Source organism: Schistosoma mansoni, chromosome 1 (assembly GCF_000237925.1).
Source record: "Schistosoma mansoni strain Puerto Rico chromosome 1, complete genome".
In the NCBI taxonomy this organism is placed as follows: domain Eukaryota; kingdom Metazoa; phylum Platyhelminthes; class Trematoda; order Strigeidida; family Schistosomatidae; genus Schistosoma; species Schistosoma mansoni.
Window position 1 is genome coordinate 59869683 of NC_031495.1, and position 14250 is coordinate 59883932.

The following is a 14250-nucleotide window of genomic DNA, read 5'->3' on the forward strand; positions in this document are numbered from 1 at the left end:
CCAGTTCAGAGAACAAAACTCCATCAAAATACATATAATGAGGCAAGCAGTGGAACTCAAAGATGATAGTCTTGAAGGATATTTTTATTCTGTCGACAATTTGATACTGTACATAAAATCATACAGTAATGCTAAAAAAATATCCCAATGGAGATGATGCATGTTCATTGAATCATATCTTCTTGTATCATAGTTTTTTTACAATAGGTTAACAACATTAATTAAGAAAGAAAAGAATTTGTTGAATTATTCAAAGTAATCTTTATTGAAAATTTGACATGTTTATACTAATCATTTAAAAGACTAATATTTTCATAGTTGAAAGCGTGAGTCAATTGAAGCTAGACCACCACTAAATCTCCACAAAACCCCTTCTGATAATTAATAGACTAATATTTGAACGAAGAATATTCTTTTCGATGAATTCTCTCTTCATGTTCTACAATTCATATATCCAAATTAATAATCCGAAAAAAATGGCCTGGTTAAAGGCAAAGTACATCGTTTAATGCACGTAAATTTAGGATTGTCAAACCAAATAGAATAAAATTGTTAATGTTGATATTGACTCATATAGAATGTTAACTTGAATCTGTATATATGTAAAGTGAAAATTTAAGATCTGTGATCAGAATAAATGTGGGTCAGATAGGGTGAGAGAGATATGATAGAGCAATCACAATTCGATCAAGTGGAAGACTAAAGTGTATGAAAAATTAGTGAGACGTAATAAGGAGGGATCAATGAGAAGTGAATGAATCATGTATAGGGGGGACTAATAATGATGTTCAACCAACAATAATAATAATAATAATACAAAGATTTGTGAATAAAGATAAGAGACAATTATATTTGACTACGAATGGTCGTAAGTACACAGTCGAATTGGGTCATCCACTAGCTAAGATTACTATTGATTAATTGGCCTTGTGGTTGGCCAGGGGAGGAGGAAGGGTTGGAGATATTTCTTCTGTACTCATAGCTCCGGTTTCTTCATCCTCATGGCTACTACTTCAGCCGTTTGAAAGACTTTAAGCCTGACAAGCTTTGGCAAAAATTACTGACCTTATAAATAATTGAAAACGATTGGTTTATACTGACACTATGACCAATTTGGGCCAAAATCGAGCTGTTTACCTTCTTCGCCAAACCTTTACTTATCCACGCTGGGAGGTGTTCACGAGCACGAAAATGTAAATTCCTAGAACTTCGACCAATATAACTTGCTCCACAGGAGCAGTCGAACTGATAAACACAAAAATACAAATAATTTACTTTATTTTTTATAGTCCAGTTAATAAATAAATGCATAAATAAACACTTATCCTAAAAATCTATGTTTTCTTTAAGTAATCCAAACATTTTAAAAAGAACAAAAAAAGATGTTAGGATAGAAAAACTTCAGTATAAAATGTTTTTTTTTCATGTGTATGTCAAAAAGTCGGTACAGGATAGATATTCATTAATCATTCAAGAAATTTTCAATCTAACTGTTCAATGTTACACTTACAAACATTTATTGTTGTGTTGTTATTAGGGTTTTTGATTTGACACATGATCACAGTAACTGTGACATCCTTGAAAAGATTATTTGTATTAGTAATTAGTTGATCTAAAATTAAGTTGACAAAAGTCTGTTAAACTGTTAGTATACGAAAATTTTCACCTTTTATTTATTGACTTGATAATAGGTAAAACAAATAAGTGTTGTGGGAATTTCAGTAATGTAATAAGAAGACGAAGGTTATCAAAATTATGTAATATATTTGCGCAATACACTTTGAACAATCTGATCACACATATACTTGTTAAGACATTTTTATATGAAAACTAAAAGGTCAACTAGACAGATTAAAGATAAGCCGTAACAAAAAAAATAAAGTACACAAAAACAATGTGATAACCACCTAGTATTGTTTGTTTGAATCTTCCCATTGATGATTAAGACTGGAGTTGATCGGTCTTTTATTGGAATATGTACATACTATAAGTATTGCCTCGGTATTACTTGAATTCACAAGCACTGCAAGCAAGGATGGATAGTGGCTAGCTGCGGAATCCAGGAAGCACGTTTCGTCTAATTTGGGACTAGTCATCTGAACTTACCTGCATCTCAGAGTTGATGTTCAATCTGGGACTCGAACCCCGTACCATTCGCTTCAAACTCCATCGCGTTATCCATTAGCTACTGAGCCGTGATAGGCGCTTTGGATAATAAACCAGTATTACCAGGGTAGGTTAAGGGTAAGAACAAATTGTTTTTGAATACATAAAAAGGGTTTCAGTTTCCGTATAACCAAGGCTTCCAGAAACCCCAGTATACATCCTTGAAGGCTTTTGTACAACACTACAAATTCTGACTTCATATTAACCTTTCACAATAAAGGAAGATGTCCGTCTATCCTGTGATCTTATTTCATCATTGGAATTCATTTGTTTCTACAACCATTTGGGTATTTGTTCCGCCACCCTCAATTACAGATCACGATTGCTCCTCCCTATGTACGTTTCCGCACATACATGTAAATTGATAAACACAATCGCCTACGTAGTGTTTGAGTTTTGGTGAAAAATAAACCTTGTCTTGTCAAGTTATTAAAAGGTTAAATAAACTTGTTAAGCTCAAGTGCAAAATTATATCGAAACGAGTGAAACTGGATTTTTATAAATCTTGTCTGTCACATCACGTTTTCCCGATTCAGTTGAGGGAATTATTATTAGTGCATCATGCACTTATTATATCCCAATATCACAGCTGACTTCTTAGATGATTTCTAAACAAGCAACTGGTTGTACTTGACTTTTCCAAACATTTTAATCGTCCTTCACTTTTGGTGAGATTGATACTATTCAGTATTGGTCTACAACTTCGTTTTTACCGCATTACTCACATCATCTCCTATATTTACAGTTACTTCAGATCACACTTTTCAAGTGAAGTAGCTACAACAAAAATATTTTTTAACTTGACTAAAATGTTTTCAATTACAACTAGTTATTTGCTAAAGCTGACTGACATTTACTCATTACATGCATATCACTGGTATAAAGACTTTCGTCCATCCACTTTATGACGTGCAGATAAGCATAAACAATATCTCATAGTATTTCTTACCATATCTTTTTATTATATCTTCAACCTAACGGCTTAGGCTCCTGGCTTTATGCCAGACAGATGGCAGACAAATCAGTTCACGTTCACTCTGCGGCCTCGGCACGTACCATTTACACATATCTACATACACAATTATACACGTTGGGCAGGCCGTCACGAAGAATGAGCTCCGAGTAATCAAATATCAGTATGGGAGTTGTGGTTTAGTCCGATCTTCACCGACCACCCACGTTAGCTAGAAAAGTTGCCCTTACAATCCAGCAGCACCGCAAGGAGGCCTTAGGTTGGATTTTGCTGTCTGGAAACTGAAAACAGGGATTACATCCAGAGTAGTTCGTTTTCTCCTCTGAATTTTATTAAACCCGTCAATGTTTACATTTTGGCCGTAAATTTACTTGTCAAAAATGTTTCAGATCCTACAAATGTTATTCATTCACTAACAAAATCTAGATCAATATTACTTTGACATGGTAATGTTTCTTTTAGCTTATATTTACTCCCTAGTCCTGTCTGATTTGTAATGAACTTTAAAAATATAATAATTTATCTAAAAGTTGACTTTTCAACTTCGCCTGCAATTTTTAATGACTTAAAATTCCATACTTCTAAATTATGTTGATTTTCTTTCCTACTGGATCCACATGATCCCTAAGGGATAAGTATTTCAAGAAATGCTCAATGAGTGTTGATATAGCTGTCTTGGAACTATGACTACTAAGTTTCTAGCTTTATTCTCAAGTCTTAAAGACGATCTCTTTACAGAAATATAGTGTACATTTTTTTCTAACCCACACGTAAACCAGTCAACTGACGAACACCTTAAATATAAAAGAATAATGAAGTCCCTTTAGAAGAATGAACTAGTAAATGCAAGGATACTTCTACAACAACTGAGATTTACTTTAAAAACGATATGCCAAATTTACTTTGACCTTTTTATTTTACTAAATGAATGAAGTAATGTTTATTATTATTATCTATTTTTAATAATATGTATGCACTTCTTGCAAAATGAATCCATAGAGTTGTGAACGACGTCAATCTCTAAGAAATGCAACTTCAGTTAGTGAAATATTTCGTAATTATGAAATGAAAATATTTGCTATGATATGCAGTATTCTTCAAACAAACGATATGAATGCAGTACAACATTGGTTAGAAAATGCAACAGATAGGTAAGTAATGAGAATATGACAGAAAAGGTCGAAGTAGAACTCCAAACTCAAAGAATATTTTTACTTCAACTATCCTACTTCTAAATTTAATTTATTTGTGTGAAAGTGGTTAATAAGTAAAAATGTGTCAACGTATGCTTGTACATATATAGTGTAATGAAGCCAAAGTGGGAGTCTTTTAGGCTACAAATATCGTATTTCTGATTACCAGAATAATATTTCAATAAAGTTAATTGATTTAAAATTAGCCTTATTTAAGAAAAGCTTCATATGGATCACAATATTCTGTTATCGTATTCTTTCATGTTCGTTAAAGATATACTATTCATTGAACTTAAATTCATCATTAAACGTTTATACAGAACCATTTTCCTTCACATTTTGAAACAGTCTTTTTATCAATATTCTTTTTCTTATTGATTAGGCAGAATTTTCTCACTACCACTCACTCACAAAAGGTTTCCTAATGGATGATTCTTCCAAATGCATTATCGTTTCGCAATTTGTTTTTAGATAAGCAGGGTTTATCAATACTAGTTCCTATACCACATCATGAAATTGGTGTTTTATTGGTCAATAATAAGAGTAGACGAGTGGTCACTCAGTTTGAACTATTACAGTCTACAAAAGTATAATCAGTAGATAATAAGTGGGATTGCACTAAGTCATTATGGCTCTTTCCATGTCTTGCATAAATATATATCAGGCTACGCAACTTTTAATGAAATGTTCATGTCTTTCAATTGATTTACAGTAGCAGAAGTAGTAGTAGTAGTAGAGCTTGAATAACCAGCAACCTCAAGTTTCTTGAATGGAAGCTTCAGCAACTAGTCGATAAAATCCATTGAATCATAGAATTCTTACGTTTTTATTATTGCAAGTATCGAATATGATTGTAATGAGAGTCATTGAAAGATATATGATTGTTAGTACACATCACCAGTTGAATCATTTATTTTAATCGATTGAATGCTCTAGACATAATAGAAAAGTACAAATAAGCACATAATAACTTTAAACAAACGATTATCTATCTATTGTAAACATTTGATTATATTTATTGTAATAAGATAGAATAGAAAACTATGCCTTTAAGCAATTTTCCTCTTTCTTGTAGAGAGAAAAATTTGATTATAAGTCTAGTATCTACTGCATTATCTCATCAAAATATGTATTTTGATACTAAACAAACTGGAGATAATTACTACAAAGCTAATACAGATACAAATTGGTCTAGAAGAGAAAAATTGTCAAATAATGATCCAGTAAGTTTTAATTTTAAAAATATAAAGTTTATTATTATGATGTAGTTGGTTAACTAACTTTTCTATATCAGAACTTTCGTCTAAATTAGAGAGAATAGTTTCACAATGTTTGGGCGCCGAGTTGATGTAAGACATTAAATAGGAAGAAGAATATATTTGTAAAATCTCAGCAAATGAATTTGAAGTAAATCCAACGTTTAGCCTGACAATCTGGTTCAAGCTTTTTCAAGGAAATATAATCAAACATCAAAATTATCGAATATAAATCGGTACATGGTTCTTTGGTTCATTGTACACTGAATGGGTCATCCAGTCAGCGTTAAAAACGTCTAAACTAGGTATATGTATTAGTGTGTAAGAGACTTGTAATGTGAAATGATATGTGTACAATCAACCAAAGAACCATATACCTATTTATATTTGATAATTTTGATGTTTGATTATATTTCCTTGAAAAAGCTTGAACCAGATTACCAGGCTAAACTTTGGATTTACTTCAAATTCATTCACTGAGATTTTACAAATATATTATTCCTATTTAATGTGTCACTTTTCTATTACACTTTAAGAAACAAATCTTTTTCTCTATTATTTATTTATGAAAAAAAGTACATTTACATTTAGGTAATAAGATTTCTCAATGGTTCATATTTTATTCATGGATTTAGGGTAAAATAAAAGTTACTTATTAAATCCGATTATTTAATGCGGTAGAATATTTAGAAAATAGCTGTTGGTAAGCGGTCACTACTTTAAATTAGTCCAATGATTTCAATTACTTTTAACATTGTTCATGGTTGAATGATTTTTTCAGCCTAAATATATAATGAATTTGGAGTATAGTTTGTAAATCACTGATTAGGAACTAAGATATTTTAATTTTATGCCGACACGTTAGAGATACACTTTAATATTGGTCACTATGAAGCAACCACTACATTAGTTAATTTCGTTTACATTCTATGTCTTAAGTTTCTTAGTATTCAACGTTATTTATATATCGCTGTATACTACTTAATTATGTACAGTAACCAGTTTATCTTCAATAAACTTTGAGAACACAATGTAATGTTTATTTCTTGTCGCAGTATTAACATTTCATTTACTACTGTATTTGTATACTCTCGATACTTTTAATAATTACATTCAGTCATTGTGCATTCTTTGAATTTATGTTTGAGTACAACAACTTCAATAACTTTTTTTCAATTAGTCTCAGTTAAACTGTTGATTCTCAGTATTGACCTTAGACACAACTACCGGAGGTCACTTAAACTATAAAGTGTTGCGATTAACCAATATGTAATTGTTTCAGGAGGGGTTTTCCTTCACATAATGAGGAAATTTTAACCACCACAATTATCTCGTGAGTTGAGAATTGTAACCAATCTACATATCTAGACATATATACATATCCTTTTTGATAATAATAATAATAAAACTATACTCTAGGTGAATCTTTGTTTTAAACTTGAATTTTACATGTAAATCCACCGAATAGCTTAACACTTTGACAGGATTAACGATCTTGTTTATTCGTATCAATAATGAGGGGACGTTCATTGACCAGTCACATCAATTTTGAATTTTTTGAACTAGAGTGAATAACTAATCATTTGAAAATAATTCTCTACAAACTTAACTTGTCAAATTTATAATCATAGCGATGTTTGTAATAATTTGGACACAAATTTCCTCCTCTTAGAGCCTCAATGAAACGGTGGAAGACGAGGAAATACAAAACTGCTGTACCGTAACAGATCGTTTAGTAATTGGTGAAATGGATAATATCAACGAAACACACAGCAGAGGTAAGCAAATAAATAAACACTTATTGTTAAATACATTATTAAAAATACTATTGTGAAAAGTGTATTGTCAGTCTGTCTAGCGTGGAATAATCTGAACATTTAATTATTTAATACCAAATATATTTAATATTCGAGTGACATGATTGACTTGAATATAAAGACAACTTCATGTAAGCCTCATTTGGTTGAATAACAATAGTAACAATTAATATATTTCAACAAATAAAAAACATGCATTTTTGGCATTTCATTCTTTGTTGTCTCAATACCCCATGAAAGTATTTTGACAGTCTGTGTTCAGTGTGATTAGAAAATACGAACCCAGGACCTATCGGTCTCACGCGCGTACGCTCAAACTCTAGACCACTGAGCCGGCATCCAGCTGTGTTAATGCCGGCGCAGTGGTCTAGAGGTTAAGCGTACGCGCGCGAGACCAATAAGTCCTGGATTCGAATCTCGCGAAGTGGGATCGTGGATGAGCACTGCTGAGGAGTCCCACGATAGAAAGAAACGGCCGTCCATTGCTTTCAGGTTTTCCATGATGGTCTAGCTTTAATTGACTCATGATTTCAACCATTAAATTACTAAAATCGCCAAAAAACCCTTCTGATAATTAGAAAATAACCGGCTAGGTACAGTCCTGATAAATATCTATTGCCAACAAACCATCACATTTTTAAAAAGAATGAATTTGAGACATTTTTTATTAAGATTTAGAAATTTACGTAAAAATGATTTAATTTCCCAGGTTCAGTACAAAATCGCATCCATTTATGACCCCACTGAAGATCGCACCCAAAAACATTCAGGTGTTGCGAAAAATGCCTATACTTTAAGTTACTCAGTCGACATTCAGTGGTCTACATGTCTAACTTCTAAATAGTATCAGAACAAATTTTTTTCACCCTAACAATTTTATCATTATCAGAAGGGGTTTTTGTGGATATTAAGTGGAATTGTTGTACAAATAATTAAGTTGCTATTTGCTAGTTATAAAAGGTTACGTGAAATCCACTCATTTCTATGCAGAAATGTAAAGTGATAGAGCATGAAACGCTAACCCTAAAACACAATAAAATATAGTCTTTAATGAAACAGTTTAAAGATGACTACTCTATAAAAATTTGAAAGGGGTTTAAGGGACTTAATACGGACTTCTAATCATTATGTTAGCTGAAAACTGGTTGATTCTATGATAGAAAATGATTCTTAAATCAATAAGGCACTTTTCTTTCAGACATTAAAAAAACTTCGCAGTTTGTTCATTCTCTTTATTTTTATCATGGATAAGAGATGGAAGTATATACTTCATTCAAACTATAATTAGAATACATGACATGATAAAACGTGTTTGGTTTCTACAGATAACATGTATTATCTTGATAGAGTATTAAAGGATGGTCTTAGTCATAGACTTAAAACTTTTTCATACAAGGATAAAATCTTCTAAATAAAACCTACGTAAGCAGCTTTACAAAAACATTTAAACTAATGCTTTAAGGAGAAATATTCAAGTACTAATATAAATTAATAAGTTTTTTATTATCAGAGAGGGGTTTTTGTGGAGATTTACTATTTTCATAGTTGAAATCATGAGTCAATTGAAGCTAGACCACCACGGAAAACCTGGAAGAACTGGACGGCTGTTTCGTCCTATTATGGGACTCCTCAGCAGTGCGCATCCACGATCCCAACTCGCGAGATTCGAACCCAGGCCCTCCAGTCTCGAGCCAGAGCACTTAACCGATAGACCACTGAGCCGACCGGCATCCGATGGTGTTAATATCTAACTTCAACCAATCCACGAAGTTGAGAAACCGTTCACCAATTGTCTTCAGTGAGTTCCTATCTCACAACAGACGTGGTTTGAACTCCACTAGTCACTGCATCTCACTAGAACTCCATGATTTACCTTTCGAAGTCAGTCACTAGTGAGCATATGATTATAATCAGAAGGGGTTTTTGTGGAGATCTCAGTATTTTCATAGTTGAAAGCTAACAAGTTGAAAGATAATAAGTTTATATTAATTTTATTCCTACTGAATTCACTGTAGATAAGTATGAACAACTAATAAGTAATGATATTACTGGTTACTTAATCTTTTAAATCTGGTTAAACTTTTTAAATATTTTTATTTATTTTTTTAAATATATCAGGCGTACAAGCTAACCTTTCATCTGCTACATCTGAGGATACATTAAAATCTAATAATACAGAAGTGAATAAAACAACCAATAGAGATGAATGCTCTAGTCTATGTCAAACACCATTGAAACAAAATTGGAAACAACATGAATCAGTTGGGATTCATTAAAATTACTTGGAATTTTCTTTCTAGATAAGGAGTATACCGATTATTAATGTACTAGCAGATATTTCCTTCTATTACAAATAATACATATGTAGTATTTAATATTCATTTTTTCTTATATTCTATTTATTTATTCTGATTTTGCCAACATAGATGTAAAAAAAACATTGAGAGACAGTAATACTTCAATTTTCAATTTTCCAATTATACTCTACAAATACACATTCGTATGAAGTGAATTGAATTGACTATATTCATAACTGTAGTTCACATGTTTTATTGAGTGATAGAAAATTATTCATTGATAGGATTATTTAATTATCTGTTTAACCTGAACGACTAAAGAGGTTATTTTACTGAAACATAGAAGTGTGTAGTGTAGTAGGGTAGTCTCTATGAATCGACCCATAGTAATAAGTCATTGGTAGTCTGTTTATCAACCATAAACGTTCTAATGTAAACTTGTACATCCAACTCTTTGGAATCCAGTAATGACTTAAAATGCAAGATAAACAGGATATATAACTGATCCGTAATTATATGTATATATATCGACGAAATCAACATGACCATCAGACAAATCAAGAGTAGGAAAGCATCAGGACCAGACAATATACCTGCTGAAACACTAAATTCAGACATACACGAAACTACAAAGATGTTCCATATTCTCTTCAGGAAAATTTTGGAACGCAAACAGGCACCAAGAGATTGGAAAAAAATGACAACTCATCAATATATCAAAAAAGGAGATCTGAGCAATTGTGAAAACTACACAGGCATAACACTACTATTGGTAACAGGAAAAGTCTTCAACAGAGTGTTACTAAACCGGATGAAAGATTCAGTAGACAAACAACTTCGAGATCAACAGACCGGATTTCGTAAGGATTGGTCGTGCACGGACCAAATTGTGACACTACAGTTCATCGTTGAACAATCAATTGAATAGAACTAGTCACTATACATCAACTTCCTTCACCATGAAAAAGCATTTGAAAGTGTGGATAGTAGGACTTTTCGGAAACCTCTTCGACACCATGTTTTACCTTAGATGATCGTCAATATCATGCATAATTCATACGACGGACTACACTGCAAAGTGGTGCATAGAGGACGGCTGACAGATGCATTCCAAGTGAGAACCGGAATCAGACAAGACTGCTTACTCTCTCCCTTTCTATTTCTTCTGGTGGTTGACTGTATTATGAAGACCTCTACATCTCAGGAAAGCACAGAATGCAATAGACAGATTGGATGCAACTAGACGATTTGGACTTCGCAGATGACCTGACTCTTCTATCCTATACACACCGAAAAATTCAAGTGAGAACAGCCAGTGTAGCAGCAACAGACACTTTATCAGTAGGCCTCAACATACACTGAACTGAACCAATCCAAAATGTAGCGTTCAGTGTATTATGAAATAAGATATTATATTGAAAATTCAAATACTTTAAAGGATTTAGTCTTGCCTCTCAGTAAGTAAATCTGAATAGAACTTCATTCAAATATATTAAAATGTCAATCAATAGTTTCATTCACTTAATTCCATATTGATCTATTGAAGTGACTTCATAAAAAGGGCTATGTTCTATGATTCTTCGTAGAAGATACTTAAAAAATAAAATGTATGTCGCAATTTTTTTAACGCATGACCTCCTAATACGAACTTCACTTGACGTTGATCATCTCTTTGTCGTAGCTAACAGCCTGATTATGATTTATATTGGTACTAGGCTGGAAGATCAATAAAGAACTATCAATATTGTACTTTAAATGTGATTTTAAGCATTACTGGTATGTTAATATAAAAATGACTGTCTCAGAAATATCCATTAAATTATATTTTCGTCCACTAGTTTATATAAAACTGGTTTATGATGGAGAATGACCATTACAAAATGAATAATTTTATAACACAGAACACTTGATTGTCTTAATAGTAGGTTTCTGTCTTAACTTTTTAACTTGAAATATAGCTTTTTCTATATGATATCAAATGTGTTGTATGCAACTGTCAAAATATCACAAACAATTGACTTGGTAATAAATGATTTTAATAACAATGAATGTAAAAATGGATGAGTTTGGATAGAAACTATTCTAATATTCTTCACTATTATTGAACACTTTTACTTAGATTGTCTCATATTTTAAAATTACATTACCCGATGTGATAATTTCACACGAAATTATATAGATTATATTACTGTTGTTCACGTAGGACAGATGATACAATAAAACAATTGCTTGTCTTTGTTAGAAATACATTTTTCACAAATCGAAATTGCTTAGAAGAATAAGATTGAGTAATAAAGACTAATAGTTTGCTAATAAAAACACACTGCATCTTCACACAGACTAATTTGTCGATATGTTCAATTCAAGTATCAAAAGTAATTTACTCTACGTTTGCCAATTGTCCCTGATCTGCTTCTAAAGTTCTAGATGTTTATAAATGATTCATATAGAAATGAATTCAATCACCTTAGGAGGATTAATCGAATCAAATTTTATGATAGACGTATACTCGAGTCACTAACTAACGTTATTTTGAATTACTAAAAAATTTTAATTTCTCTCTCAACTCTATTGTCATATCAATAAGAAAACCAAAGTATCTTAAACTATTTAGTAAGCAATTGTGTTCATTGCAATATCTAGTCGACTGATTTAATGTTTATATGATTGAAATGAGTAATAACATACAAACTGATAGGTCTTCTAGATTGAACGCTACTTGTTATATCTGGCCGTCGCTGATTATTATGTCGGAATTACTTATTATTTATACTTGTAAAAACGAGGAACCACAGCTATTCCCACAACGTTAAAGTAAGAACACAAAGACTGATACAAATGAAGGTTTGTTAACCGCAAAACACAGCGACGACTCTAGTCGAAAATACACCCATTGTCGATACATTTGTTTTGTACACTCATTTTGATTAATAATAAGAATGAAATCATGTGCCACATGTCATGTTGAGCATAGTTCATGTCAATTTTGAATATAGATCAGAGGGGGTTTTGTGAAGAATTTATTATTTTTATAGTTGAAATCATGAGTCAATTGAAGCTAGACCACCATCGAAAACCTGGAAGAACTGGACTGCCGTTTAGTACCATTATGGGACTCCTCAGCAGTGCGCATCCACGATCCCACACTCGCGAGATTCGAACCCAGGACCTACCAGTCTCGAGCCAGAGCACTTAACCGATAGATCACTGAGCCGGCATCCAACGGTGTTAATGTCTAACTTCAACCAATCCACGATTTAGAGCAACTGCTCACCAATTGTCTTCAGTGAGTTGACATCTCTACAACAGACTTGGTAGAACTTCACTGGTCACTGCTTCCCACTAGAACTCAAAGAGATATCTCTTGAAGTCAGTCACTAGTGAGCATATGAATTTTGAATATAAGAATATCATATGTAATACAGAATAAAAATATTATAAGGGTAAACAGTAACAAATACTACATTGCGTAATCATCATACTTGAATTAAAACAGAATTAATATTGAATAAAAGAATGTAATTCTGACTTTTCATTTTATCATATCACAAAATTTGAATAAATGAATATGATGAAGACAATAGAAGTCAGTTTAATTTAACCTGTATATATTCAATAATCAATTTTTTTGTTTTAATAAGTGTTACCACTTTCATTTACGGATTCATATGTAAATATTTATGTAAATTTATAGTTTGCATATTAAAGTATAATGAATGTAGTGTAAAGTATTATACATTTATATAAATAAATTAGCATAGTTGTAATATCCCAATGAGTAGAAAAATCAGATTTTCTGACGTTTCGTTACTCAGTGTAAGCCACTTCTTCAGAGAATAAATAATCAAATTAACATTATTGCAAGTTTAAATAGTACAATGAAACAACATGAATATTAGGTGCGATCAATCAAAAAACAGATCTGAATAAATCAATGTCATGTCGTTTCATTTCTGTCAAGGTAATTCACAAGCTACATGTATGTGAATTTGTGTGTATGTGTGCACAACATAGAATCAAAGTATATTATAAAACAACGAACACACTTCGAAATACTTTGGTTCGATTAAAAGAAAAAATACCATTCATGTCTACACAGAACTGCGTCTACAAATTAGGTTGTGCCGATTGTGATGCCTTCTATATTGGAGAGTCATCTCGCGAACATATTAGGTACAAAAGAAACCTCCTAATAATCCTGTTGAACTGGATAGACTTCAAATTAAATCGGCAATAGCAGTTCACGCCATTTTCAACAATCATCAAATTGATTTTAAAAATATCAAAATACTACAGAAAGGTTTTTACAATTACAAAGAGAGGAGATCAGCTGAAGCGTTCCATATAATGCTTAATCCTACTGCTCTCAACAGAAAGGAAGGCCTCACCATACATCCTACTTGGACTATCTATCTTAATCACCTAGTCTGATATTACAATTCACACCATTACATTACAAATTAGACTCTATCCTTTGTCATTATAAAGGTCACACATTTTTTATCATTAACAGTGCATACATACACACAAATTCACATACATGTAGCT

At 32.0% G+C, this 14250-nt stretch overlaps 1 protein-coding gene across 1 annotated transcript in view; it reads left to right on the plus strand.

Moving 5' to 3' along the window:
* The window catches only part of Smp_194750 (hypothetical protein), a gene marked incomplete at its 5' end in the record, with an annotated part of 15301 nt that extends 5546 nt beyond the window's left edge, over window positions 1-9755 (plus strand). The window contains 4 exons of the mRNA XM_018795051.1: window positions 4139-4290; window positions 5408-5555; window positions 7261-7366; window positions 9524-9755. Coding sequence (XP_018649402.1) covers window positions 4139-4290; window positions 5408-5555; window positions 7261-7366; window positions 9524-9681 — 564 coding nt within the window. The 3' untranslated portion in view covers window positions 9682-9755. The remainder of the gene's footprint in view (window positions 1-4138; window positions 4291-5407; window positions 5556-7260; window positions 7367-9523) is intronic.
* Between the last annotated feature and the right edge of the window lie 4495 nt (window positions 9756-14250).